The sequence below is a fragment of the Stomoxys calcitrans genome, chromosome 3 (genome assembly GCF_963082655.1).
Source record: "Stomoxys calcitrans chromosome 3, idStoCalc2.1, whole genome shotgun sequence".
Lineage (NCBI taxonomy): Eukaryota > Metazoa > Arthropoda > Insecta > Diptera > Muscidae > Stomoxys > Stomoxys calcitrans.
In genome coordinates, this window is record NC_081554.1 from 6,390,798 (window position 1) to 6,405,203 (window position 14,406).

General features: G+C 35.3%; 1 protein-coding gene across 3 annotated transcripts in view; it reads left to right on the forward strand.

Moving 5' to 3' along the window:
- The window catches only part of LOC106080816 (transcription factor hamlet), a 102,104-nt gene that overhangs the window by 34,118 nt on the left and 53,580 nt on the right, over positions 1-14,406 (forward strand). Inside the window, exons 1-2 of one of the 3 annotated variants that reach the window (XM_013242387.2) lie at positions 3,153-4,701; positions 4,787-5,019. The exons of 1 other annotated variant lie outside the window; for it this stretch is intronic. In XM_013242387.2, coding sequence (XP_013097841.2) covers positions 4,992-5,019 — 28 coding nt within the window. In that variant the 5' untranslated portion in view covers positions 3,153-4,701; positions 4,787-4,991. Of the gene's footprint in view, positions 1-3,152; positions 4,702-4,786; positions 5,020-14,406 lie in introns of those variants that run through there. One more of the 3 variants, XM_013242389.2, reaches the window with a different exon arrangement.

Genomic DNA, 14,406 nt, shown 5'->3' on the forward strand with positions numbered 1-14,406 from the left:
TTAATTTTCGACCCCATATATATTCTGGGGCGTCGTAAAATTCTGAGGCAATGTCCGTATGTCTGTTGACATCACGCTAAAATTTTTGAAAAGAAAAAACATGGTGAGTTCGGCCGTGCCACATACCGGTAAATCATCACCATGGGATCAACTAAAAATTTACACAAATTAACTTGTTATTGTTGTAGCCACATTTGAATTTGGAGGTAGCGATCTTCGCCAAGCTCTTATAGGTGAGCAAGCTTGAACGGGGTGACCATTGCTTACATAAAGGCGCCTATAACTCGCCTTGTCATATGGAGCATCATAGGCATTTAGTAATTGTATTGTACAATAGCCGGTGCCGCCCGACCTCTCACTGAGACTCTTCGCTGGATACCGCTAATTGTCCGCGACATCGGTTGCACATGTGTATTTGATGTAAAAATTGTTTGCCAAATCCGCTAAAAAGTGAAGCTTCTTGGGGCTTAGAAGAGTAATCGGGACATCAGTTTATATGGGAGCTTTATCAGATTATTTACCGATTTTAACTATATTTACCACGGATGCCGGAAATCATAATAAAACACAACGTTCACATTTTCAGCCAAATCGTATAACAACTTTGACTTCCAGAGGCTTTAGATGTCAAATTGTGAGATCGGTTTAAATGGGAACTGTAGCAGGTTATACATCGATTTGGACCATACTTACCATGTATGTTGGAAGTCATGAACAACACTACATGCAAAATTTTAGTCAAATCTGAAAAAAGCGACTTCCAGGAGTTCAAGATCTCAAATCGGGAGATCGGTTTATTTGGAAGATATATCAGGTTATAGACTTATTTGATCCATACTTATCCCGAATGTTGGAAATCATAACAGACCACAACGTTCAAAATATCCGCGGCTTCCAGGGCTCAAGATGTCAAATCCGGAGATCAGTGATAAATCTGGTTCAAATATTTATCACTGATATTGGAAATCATTAAAAATTCACTACATGCAAGGTTTCATCCAAATCTGATAGCAATAGCCATTTCTAGGGGCCCACGAAGTCAAGTCGAAGGACCATATTATGAGGGAATTATATCCAAATCGGAACCGATATGACCCCAATCCCCCAAAAACCTACATCAATGCCGGTCAACTCCCCCGCTCGAGTTCTCCATTCCTCTTGTCTTTTTCTTATTCGTGTATAATCACTAGTCCGAGGTCTCACATCTTCTTTGTCTTCCCTTTCTTTCTAGGGTACCACAATGTGTCGGTCTGCCCTCCGAGTGAACTCACCTTTGGTGGGCAACCCACTCAACCTAACCTACATATATGGCGATCTAAAAACTTGAGCCTTTTAAAGACGCATTGAATATCCGATTTTGATGATATTAAGAATCGTGAGTTGTTTTAGACACCTTGACTAGCGAGCTGAGTATGGTCCAGATCGAAGCATATATGGATACATTTGGCATATAGACCGATCTATCGGTTTAAGGTCTTGGATCCATGCAAGGCTCAATTATTACCCAATTGCTCTGAAAATTGTAACAGCCATCTGTGGTAGAACCATAGACATCCGTGCCGAGTATGATTTCGATTTATTCATATTTGGTTATAGCGGCCATATAGACCGATCTTCCGATTTAAGGTCTTGGGTTCACACAAGTATCAATTATTTTCCGATGTCGCTGAAACTTGGAACAATGGGTTGAGTTAAACCCTTTGACATCCGAATTGAGTATGGTACAGATTTCAACATATTTGGATATAGCTGCCATATAGACCGACTAATCTTCCGTTTTGGGATCTTGAGTCCATAAGTAATGGATTTATTATCCGATTTGGCTGAAATTTTGAAAAGTGATTTGTGTTAGACTCGATATACAATCGATAAATTAATATGCCCGCTTCAAAGAGTTTTCGGAATAGACCTTTGCCCCAAATATTTGAAATTATGGACATTGATACTGGTTGAGAAAGAGAGATTAAGGACTTTTCATTACTGCAGTGAATGGCCTTGACGTTCATTCTCTCTCGGCGCCATGAAGGGGACCCTCTTTTCAATCTTTAGCCTTCTTTTCATGGTTAAATGGTCTTTGGGATGCTCTGTTGTAGGATGGGCACATGTAGTTCAGGACGATAATCCTCCCTTTTTCGATAGAGCTTGGACATCCATATTTCCTTTGATAACCGGCTTTCGGGATTTTACCTGTGGAGGATATCCGCTTGCAGTTCAGGAGGTGATGACAAACTGATTGATTGTTTGACATGTTCAACCTAAGTTGGCCGTGCGTTCCTTTTCTCTGGGATTGGTTTAATTATTAGAATGTCACAAAGACTAGCATATCCGCCTATGACGCCTAAGCGTTGAAAAGGTCTCTATTATGCGATTGTGGAGTTTTCTTAGTTTGGTGCTTTTATTTGTGTTTTGGATACATTTTGGTTGCAACTTTCACCAACGTCATTGCAGTAAGGAGCAAAGGCTTTGCAATGCAATTGTTTTCGTAAATGATTATATTGTCCTAAGGTGCTACCTCCTTAGATCGATGTTTTATGTACCGGCCAAATTTGAGAAAATCTTAATTAGAGTCTATAATGGATACTTAAGAACCGCCTCCGTTAAACTTATCCCCGTTTTACTTGTCTAATTTTTATAAATTTTTTCGATTCATCCCACTGTGCCACTCCGCAAATGTGACATATATTTGAGAGCAAAAGAAAACAAAAAGAAATAAAATCGCAAAAAACAGCGCAAAAGCATATTGAAATAAAATAAAATAAAATAGAAATGAAATAAAATAAAAATTCCCAAATGCTCCCATCGTTCGGGTGGCAATGTCTGACTGAGGTTTTTTGTTCCTCTCCTTTCTTTTTTATGCGAAAAACAAATAAAACGCACATACAGACCCACATTGGTCTCCATCTCCCCCTTGTTAAAGTTTATTCTAAAGGGAGGTGGTTGTGCCGGGGGGAGGGGGGAGGTCAAAGCCAGGGGTTGGTTGGAAAATTGTGGCCAGGGGCAGGGAGGGGGGTGGTTTTGTTTGCGTCAAGTGGCCTGAAATATGTTGGGTGGTTTTGAGGTTGGGGAAATCGAAAATAAAGTTATGTATCTTTTTTTAATATAATCTCTGTTCAGTGTTGTTGGTTGTGTAACCGAAGCGAATGGCCCGATAAACTCTACGTGGAGTCCGTATGCTGCCGCAGAATTAGCAAATCGTCGCATGGCAGAGACATCATCGCCATCGTCCATGGTAGTCATTTAGTTTAAAACATTCCACTTAACTTAAAAGATCACGCAACGAAGGCGGCAGACAAAACTTTAAAAACAAAAGCCAACCATCGTGAAAAAACTCCTCTACAAAAGTGATCAAATAATTTTAATAAAAATTTTATCTTTCTTTCTTAATTCCAATACTAAGAGAATGAGAGAGCTTTACTCTTTCTTATTTTGAAATGAAGAATTTTATCTAAAATTCCTTGTCAAATCAGAATCTTTTTTTTCTCGTTACCGAAAATAATGAGCCTTAATGGGCAACTTGAATGTAAAGAAAAACCAACAACAAAGGCAACGGGGAACAATGATTGTTTCAACCCCTACTGTGAGTGGATTCTTGAAATGATGTGAGAGTATCTCTGAGATTGTCCCTCTGTCAGCGTTTATATGCGGATGTGTGTGTGTGTGTGTGACCACATTTGAGTGTTTAAGAGAGGCAGATGGTTGTGAAAACATCCCATTTATAAATGAACACACGCATTTGAGTGTCTATGGCTGTGACTGTGTCAGTGTCAGTGTATGTCCTTTTGCTAGTGCTACTACCCTCCTCTCAACAACAGCATATGATGAGTATGATGATGAGTCTCTGGCCAAGCATCCAACCAACAACCATTCATGGCTAAACCCACCACCACCAGCCAACCATCATCATCCATGCTGGCATTTTCTGTATGTTACTCAAATCGTGGTTGTTTGCATTGCATTGCGTTGTGTTTATTTGTCCAAAGACATCAACGGAATCATCGCTGCTTCCTCAAAACGAACTCATCAGCTCAGATACACAGATATCAGGACAAAAACAACAACAACACACACGAAAAACACGGCAACACAACTCATATCACATCTTTAGTTTGCTTTGCTCTCGCTGTTACGACCAACCTCTGGCTCTGTGTCCTCATCATCACAAACTCGTGCAGTTACACTCGCAAACACACAACGACCGACTTCCGATAACGTCGCGCGCGCTCTACGCATCCGTGAATCTGTGCAGTGGTAGTAAGCACTGCTCCCGAAATCAGGCAATCCGTAACCATATCTTAGCCATCCTAGTCATTGACTTTTACAGCGAATCGAATTGCAAGGCGAGAGATAGCTCAAGCCAAATCTAGAGAGTGAGAGAGAGGTTCACGAGCCTCATCCTCACTCATCATCATCATCGTCGTTGTCGTTGTCGTCGTCGTCATCATCACATCTCTCCCCCAAAAATATCAGTTTCAATGAATGAATCTGTTACTGAGTCTATGCCCATCAATGCTGTGTGTTTTGTGTTTATGTGTGTGTGATTTTTCGTTGGTTGTGGTTTGTCGGTGGTCTAGTCATTCAGTTCCGTTTGTGAATTTGACGTAAGACGTAGGGCGCTCGTCTCTCTCGTCTACAAAGCCAAAACGAAATAAAATTAAGCATACAACTGCAATCAATGGTACCGGAATAAAAGTTAACGGAAAAGTCAGTCCATCAATATATTGAAATATTGAATTAAAAATATCGAAAAAAAAAATTTAAATAAATAATTGTGATATTTTTTTTTAAGAAATTGTTAAGTGAAACCTTATGCTCGCCGCACACATAAATCATATTTAATAACAAGAAATAAGTAAAACACCAAAGGATTAAAGAATGATGATCTCAAATCTATGAATGAGCAAATGAAAAATTTAAGAGTGTCAAAACAATAAAACAAATTCTAAAATCTATCAATTTTACTAACTCTCTGAGAATTGGATTAAAGCGGCAATATGATATTCGATAGATATGCTGTCTCAGGTATGTGGCAGAAATTGTTAAGAAATGTTGAAATAAAGATACATGTGAATATATGAGGTCAACAAAAGGACATTTATTTAAAATCGCTCACTTAACATGAAATATCCTTCAAAGTGGTCCGAAAGACCTAAAGTGAATAACTGATAGCTTAAACATTTTAAAAATACAAAAAATATACTTGGAAAACAGACATTGCAAGTTCATGCGTATGCCTATGTGGTACCGCAAAAGTTTTGGGTTGGAATATCCCTTTGTAGATTCAGAGTTACAACAAAAATAGCAAATACTAGGAATTACATATGCTTCCGCCGTCGGCCTTTCTTATGGACAAAGTTGTAAACATATAGTTGTGAGGGGTACAGAGCTTACAAAGTTTTATTTTAAACTAAAGCAAACATAAAACAAAATAAAAAAAAACAAATAAATTAAAATAAAATAAAATAAAACAAAACAAAATAAAATAAAATAAAATTAAATAAAATAAAATAAAATAAAATAAAATAAAATAAAATAAAATAAAATAAAATAAAATAAAATAAAATAAAATAAAATAAAATAAAATAAAATAAAATAAAATAAAAAGATAACATGAACTAATATAAAAGGGGATTAAATAAAATAAAAAATCCACTAAGATAAAAATATTAGGAAAATTAAAACTTTCAACAAGCTCCTTTTAACTACATAGTTTTGCCTGTCTGTAATACTCACAATCGCGAGCGATAATCACTGTTGCAGGCAACGAACAAAGTGTTTCAAATGTGCGATTCGTTTATTATTGAAAAAGTTGAACAAAGTAGATGTAAACTAATGACGAGTGAAAATGTAATTTAATTTAGAAACTTCTGTCTTAAAACTTTATTCTCATAATCCTCTCTTCAATGATTTGGTGGTGCCTTGAACTTTTGGTTTAAGTACCAGTTAAGCATATAATCAGTCAGTCAGTCTGTTAACTAACTTTCGAACGAAATTTTATACAAAAACTTATTTTTGATGTTGGACGGATGGGATAGTTTCTTAATGGAATATTCATGGTAAATTTGCAATATCACGAAATTGAGTTATAAAATATCAAGAAATTGAGTGATCCAATAAGTTTTTTAAATGAAACTGCTTCAATCACGAAAATGATAATATCAATCAACGTTTTTGAAAAAGTAATTGAAAAATTTTTCAAATAAAAAAAGTTACACAAACGATTTACATTTTTGAAGTTTTCAATTAATTTTTAATTCATTCAATTAAATAATTCATTCAATTGAAATTTTCAAAATTGTCATTTAATTTTTTAATTAACTAAATTAAAAAATGACTGAAAGTTTTTGAAAATTACGGTTTATTTCTATATTTGGGACACAGATGTTTACCTCCAGGAATATGAACTTGAGGTGCATTGTGTGGGCAGCTCTTGGCCGATAAAGGTCTCCTTGGTGCTAATCTGGCACGTAGAATAGGCTGCCACGATACTGATTTAGATTTGTCAAAATGTGGGACATTGGGGTTTTTGAAATCTCCTTCCCTTTCATATTGTAGGGGACCAAATGGCTTTTAATTGAATTTACTGAAGCACCATACTTGAAAATTTTTTAGAATTCAATTAAAAATTACTATTGAATTAATTAATTTTTCAATTGAAAACTTCAAAATTTTTAATAAGATTCCTAAATTCAATTAAAAATTGAATCAATTAACTTTTTAAATGAAAATGACAAAAATTTCAATCACGGCTGTATTTGAAAAAATCATATTCAATTAAAAAATGATTGAATCAATTAATTTTTTAATTGAAAACGATTTTATTTCCAATTAAATTTTTAATTGGAAATATTTCAGCATTTTTTTTCTGTGTAGTTGACTCCCTGATTCGCTATTTCCATTCGTGTTGATTAACTTTTTAGAATTCGATTAAAAGAAATATTGAATTAATTAATTTTTTAATTAAAAACTTCAAAATTTTCAATCAGTTTCAAAAAATATCAGATTCAATTAAAAATTGAGTCAATGAATTTTTTAATCGAAAATGAAAAAAATTGCAGTCACGGCTGTAATTGAAAAAAAAAAATCATATTCAATTAAATAATGATTGAATCAATTAAATTTTTAATTGAAAGCGATTTTATTTTCAATTAAATTTTTAATTGAGAATATTTCAGCAATTTTTTTTTTGCGTAGTTTACTTCCTGATCCTCTTCCAAATTCGCAATTTCCATTCGTCGTTTTAGAATTCGATTAAAAGAAATATTGAATCAATTAATTTTTAAATTGAAGACTTCAATTAAAAATGGAATCAAAAAATTTTTTAATCGAAAATGACAAAAATTTCAATAGTCATTAAATCAATAAATTTTTTATTGAAAACAATTTTAAATTAAATTTTTGATTGAAAATATTTCAGCAATTTTGTTTTCTGCATAGTTGACTTCCTGAGTGTCTAGCCAATTGGCAATTTCCATTCGTGTTATTTCCATTCTGTTATGATCTCGAATACCCATGCATATTTTTTTCTGAAATGATCCATATGCTGTAACATATGTGTAACGATCATACACTTAAAAGAAAATGCGTCATCGCATCAATGAATGCGTTTCATTAAAGTGTTTTCATTAACTCAATGAAACTTTTCATGGATGCAAAGAAATTTTTCATTAATGCAATGAAAAGTTTTATTGCTATCAGTTTTGTCATTTTTTTGGTTTCCTTAAATAAAAGTAAATTACAGTAATTAATGATATATATTACTATGCATTCTAAGCCAGTATAGAATAAATCAACAAAAAAGTTTTTGAAAAACGGTAAAACTTTTATGTTTTTAATTGAACAACAAATCAGTGCAAAAGGATTTCATTACCTTAATGACGATTTTCATCCATTCACTTTTTAGTTTTTAGACCGCACAACAAACCGATTACTGGCTAAGGTGTATGATCATTGTGACAAAGGGTGGATTAATATCTTCACCTAACCTAAGTACTTGAAAAATCAAGTCCAAACCCCTCGGCCAGTCAATTTTTTTTTTCTCTGAACTTATTTTATAAAATTCCGCTAAAAAAATGTATATTTCGCAATAAAACTTTTTGTGCTACCAATTGAAAATACCACATTTGTTTGTGTGAAAATATTTGTTATTGATTTAAATGACAAAAATGTGTGAAAGTTACCTAAATTTCATAGTCCATTCACATTTTTGCTCGGTAGTGACCATACTTTCCTTGATAATTGCTCTGATTCGGTCAAAAACAAGTGACAAACTGCACGAATATGATCTGCCGGTATTTTGGACCATTTCAGTACAGTGGCCGGCGTAGCATTATTTCGCCTAAAACGACAAATTTTCTATCGCCCAAACCATAATACAAAGCACAAAATGATTTTTGTGATCAAATGCCAGTTGGCCCAAATGAGATTAAGATATATTAATATTCCAGTATATTATAATATTCAAAAACAATTGTCTCTCTAAGCCCAAATTTATCTATACCATAAAACCCAATTCAAATGTCATATGCATAGACAAGGAACCAAGAGATAACATATTTGAGGAAATTTCCTGTTACTATTCTGAAGATGAATCAAGCGAGTATTGCGATAACCTCGAAGATAATAGGAAAGAAAGCAGTGCTTTTGTTGTGATGTATCAATAAAAGTTTAAGTTCTAACATGTCGACAACTTAAGGTCTGCAATGCTTAATTTAGGAAAATTCAGGCAATGACTATTGCAAACAATAAAACTGATTTAAAATATCCTTATTGTCGTGAACAACATTGAAGTATTATCTAAAATTTACAAATATTTTTTTTACTCTTTAATGATTTTAAAGTCCTGTTATGTCAAACAATTGACCGTCGAGAGTATGATTCAATCAGCCAATTCAGGCCTCTACAGAACTCCAGAATGACAAAAGAGATAAGAGCCTTTTTGGATAGAGATGTTCACGCATTATCCTGTCTTCTCGTCGCAATTTCGGGGAAGTGACACAATAGGTGCTCGACCGTCTGCAACTTCACCTCGTAATCGCACATCCTGCAGTAGTCTGCCTCTCTCAAAGACCTGGCGTTGTAATGACCAGTCAAGATTCCTATTAGAAGTCCTAAGTCATGTTTTGTCAGCCCCAGGATTAGGGACGTAGTGGTTCGCGAAATACTCTCTTTCGGTTAAGTAAACACGCTCCATTTGGGTGTTTGATTGGGAAATTTTTCCCGTCAGATAATACGATGTTCGGAAATTCAACCCATTCTTCACGAATTACCTAATTTTAAAATGAAATCAGAAGCAATTGATTTTGGTGGCTTGTAAACATTATACGGAGCTGGTAATAAAACAAATATCATGAAGCTATCACTTCTAGTTTGACAGATATACCAGTGGTTTTTGGATAACCCTTTGTGTCAGATGTATTTGCCTTAAAAACAATTAATCCTAGCGTTTTATGAATGTGACATTGAGTTTGCATAAAAAATTCGTGTATTTATGTTTTAAAAAATTATTATATTTTGTTAAAGTTTTTCGCAACAATTCCGAAAGTTGAACAGAATATTCGGCTTATTTACAAAATTTCCTTACATTAGAGCATCAAAATGCAGCATGCTTTTAGGGGACTTAAGACAAAATGAGTTCTTTTAAAGCAGCGATGGGCAAACACTCACTCACTCACGTATGCTCACAAGAACATAAAGGCATACGGGGCTGTGATTGTGCCCATCAACACTGATGAAAACGAAAGAAGTCCCGATGCATACATTCATGCTACAAAATTCAGTTAAAAAAAGTATGGGAAAGGAAAGGGAAACCATTTCACTTGCCTCTCTCTTACTCAATCCGTCTCTTCTACGAACTGACAATTGCCTCGAAAAAATTGCAATTTTGCCCATGAACATTCCTCTAAGGAACAGGGAATACTACTCTCATATCAATGAGTGCAGTCCGATTAATGTTTAAGATCAATGAAAAGGGGTCTCCTTTAAGACACCAATTGTTAGAGAAGTTTGAACATGACAGGATATCTCACAAATGTAGCCAGCATTTGTATGGGAATAACCACAGCTGAAAATTTTTCTGATGTTCACACCGGGATTTGAACCTAGGCGATCGGCGTCTTAGGTGGACATGCTTAGAGGTTAGCGCCACGTGGCAATTAGGACTCATTCATCGCCGATTGTTTTTTGTAGGAGACTGACGGCCAATGCCGACGGTTTTGAAGAAAAATCTTCATCTGCATCAAACCTGCTGCCATTAATGCTCTATTACTTACAGCTCAAATTTACCCCAACACAAAACTCAACCTCACAATTTTAGTTATAAAATCAACTTATGCAACTCAATAGGACCACAAAATTGCTGCATGCATTCTATTTTGAAATCTTATCGACCACAACAACGAGATGGTGAATGGATGCTTTGAAAAACGAAAACAGCAACAGCATCTGGCCAATACCCAAGCTTAGGAGTGAATCATTTAGAATTTTATTACAATGATTGGCAAACAGATTTAATTTAAGTGGGGCAGAGTAGAGGTAAAATAAAAAAAATGAGGTGTCATAATACCTAGAAACACATTTGAAAGTGTGGTATCAGTTGCGGGGACAAAAAAAAACTGTCACTAAAACACACAAATACATGCATTGGAAAAAGAACAGCTATTAGACAGGGTGTCGTGCTTGCTTAGTGTCGTTCATACTAATATCCTAAAGGCGTTTTTGCAATGAATTCGGTATAAGTACAACCTACCAATGTACGGGTCCTTGAACCTAAAAGCATCCGATGAGATCTCCTTAACCAAGAAATCGAAACGCATCATACAATGGATGGTGCTGTGGTATCTGGCTTTGGTGAAGTTTGTCTTGTGTTTTTCTGACGTTGCCTGCATTGTGCATCATCAGTGTCTCTACGACCAGATGTGATATCAGCAGTCCATTATTTACAACACTGGCCGACAGTTTAAAGTTTACCTCAAATATATAAAATATATTTTTCATTAATATGCGTCTGAGTTGCTTTGTAATAAATCTTTAAAAAATGTTCCCTATTAAAGTTCCTTCTTAAGCTATGTATATTTTTTGTGTAATTCCTCTCCACATAACCACAATTGAGTTCCTCATCACCTACCTACGGCCTTTACCAATATTTATTTTGTAACTTTACTCAAGTGGCTTACATCGAATAGGTACATTTCACAGAAAACAAGTGCTAATCTTGCACATCACTTGATAGCTCAATTAGGCCAAGTTCAAAAAATTGTGGTAAGAAATCTACAAGAACTTGGAGTGTTGTTACTTTTCTTGTTAACAATGCCATCATAAAAACCTCATGATCATCATCGTCACTGGTAAACAACAGCAAGATCTTCACACTTTGCCACAAACAAACACGGGGAGTGTCAATAGAGATGAATGTGTGTGTGTGCGTGTGTTTATAGAGCGGTAAACCGCTAAAGGATCAATGTAAGATATTACACAATGGCTCAAGGACACTACCAAAAACAAAACAACAAAAATCCTTTGAAATAACAATAACAAGGAAAATACAAAGACAAAACACTTGTTTATAGCGCCTAATTAACAAGAAAACAAAAGCAAATATTTAACTACAAAAACCAAAAACATGGTGTGAGGTCTTTAAAATAAAATAAGTGTGCTATTATTTCAAACCCTAATGTTTGGTTATTGCAAAATGTTTTCGTTCAACGTCTTACGGAAAAGAGCTCTTCAAAAGATAGCTGCAGTGTCTATCAGAGATCCTTTTTTCCAACTTTACTGATAGCCCCCCCCAAAAAAAAAAGCTTCTTATTGTCTTGAACTTAGTTGCCTGCCAATTGTCTGTCATCACTTCAAAGCTGTCAATCACTGATATTTGTGTTGTGTTCTAAACAAGCCAAGGCATTGATGATTGAATTCAATCTATTTTAGAGATACCAAATTCACAAACAAATACAAAAATTCACTACCCAATTCACAACATTGGCGGTATCTGTTCCCTATTGGAAGACACAACGTCATCATCCACTTCACATATTAGTCAAACTCTAGACAATCACCATAGGCAACATATTGATGGACATCCTGTGATAATGCCAATTTTCCTATTAACTCTATTGTCAGATTATTTAGTGATAGTAGTCGGTTTGGGTTAGGTGTTGTTATGACCAATAACAAATGTTGTACGGAAGAAACAACAAATTTACGGTTGTCTTATCATTATCTATTTGGGCATTTGTACCATATTAAGTATGGACAAGTATTTCGAATGGTAATCGTTTTTATTATAAACTTTCAAGTCATTTTTAAGGGAATCGCATATAAGGCACTTGAAAAGTTCAGTTCAAAAACGAAAACCAGTAAGGAAGGGCAAAAGTCGGGCGGTGCCGACTGTATAATACTCGATACCTACCCTATAAGAACAATATGGGAGCTATATCCAATTCTGCACAAATGTTCAAACTGTAATAACTACGGCTGACAGTTGACAACATTATTGCAAATTACCCAAAATCTGACGAACACATATACGGGAGCTATATCTAAATCTGAACCGATTTCGAGCAAACTTCTCGGAAAATGCAGTAGTCGTCGAGGAAAGCGTTGAGCAAAATGTTGGCAAGAGTGGTCAAACAATGCGCTTGTTGTCACTTTTGGGGTGAAAATCTATATACATATGTGACTGCTATATCCTGCAAAATTTCGAGAGAATCAGTTAAAAAATGAGCACTTTCTTGCAAAATTTGTCAAAATCGGACGAACATATATATGGGAGTTATACCTAAATCTGAACCGATTTCAGCAAACTACTCAGATACAGCGGTAGTCGTCGAGGAAAGCGTTTTGCAAAAGTTTTGGCTAGATGGGTCAATAAATGGGCTAGCTGTGACTCTAGGAGTGAAAATCGGGTGATATATAAATGTGAAAGCTATATCTTAATCTGAACCGATATCCATGAAAATCACCAATAATGTCGAGAGTCATTAGAAAATCCTTTCTTCCAAATTTCGAGAGAATCGCTTAACAAATGACAATTTTATTGCATTATTACTGAAAATCGTACCAACATATATATGGGAGATATACCCAGATCTAAACCGATTTCAATGAAGTTCACTTGAAATATTGGGAGTCATAAGGAAATCCTTTCTGCCGAATTTCGAGAGAATCGCTTAACAAATGACCATTTTATTGCATTATTACTGAAAATCGGACCAACATATATATGGGAGCTATATCCAGATCTAAACCGATTTCAATGAAATTCACCTGAAACATTAGGAGTCATAAGAAAATCCTTTCTGCCAAGTTTCGAGAGAATCAATTAACAAGTGACCATTTTATTGCATTATTACTGAAAATCGGACCAACATATATAAGGGAGCTATATCCAGATCTAAACCGATTTTTCCAATTTCAATAGGCCGAAAAACGCTCATACCAAATTTGAGGACTATCGGATAAAAATTGCTACCTGTAGTTTGTACACAAATTAACATGGAGAGACGGACAGACAGACAGACAGAGAGACAGACAGACGGACAGACAGCGGAATCCGAAAGTGATTCTGAGTCGATCGGTACGCTTATCAATGGGTCTATCTCTCTTTCTTTAGGGTGTTACAAACTAATTCACTAAGTTATAATACCCTGCACCATAATAGTGGTGTAGCAATCACAGAACGCTACCAACAAGGCTACCGGGGCGCCAAAATAACCTTAGCTAACTTACAACAATTATTTAAGGTATCGGAAACGAAATGTGGAAAATAGCGTGCCGTCCATAAGAAAAATACAAAATTAACTAACACTACAAATCCTAGTTATGCATTCCATCATAGGATGGAGGTTAGCTTATTTCTTCATTCCATTTGTAAGACCTCGAAATATTGGCATAATACCTAATGAGGTATTATACCAACAACTGTGCTAACTCCACTTCTTGAGCCAATAGAGCGCGCAATTTTCCTCCGATTTGGCTAAAACTTTGCATGATGTGTTTTGTTATGGCTTCCAATAACTGTGCAATTATGGCGCAAATCGGTACATAACCTCATACAGCTGCCATTTATACCGATCTGGGATCTTGACTTCTTGAGCCTCTAGAGGGCGAAATTCTCATCCGATTTGGCAGAAATTTTGTTCAACGGCTTCTCTTATGACCTTCAACATACGGGTCTAATATGGTCTGAATTGGTCAATATCTTGATTCAGCTCCCATATAAACCGATCGCCGGATTTTGCTTCTTGACCCCTACAAGGCGCAATTCTCATCGGAATGAACTGAAATATTACACAATGACTTCTACAATGACTTCTATAATGTTCAGCATTCATTTATGGCCCGAATCTGATTATAACTTGATATAGCTCCAATAGCACTACAGTTTTTATTCAATATTCTCTGCGCATAGAA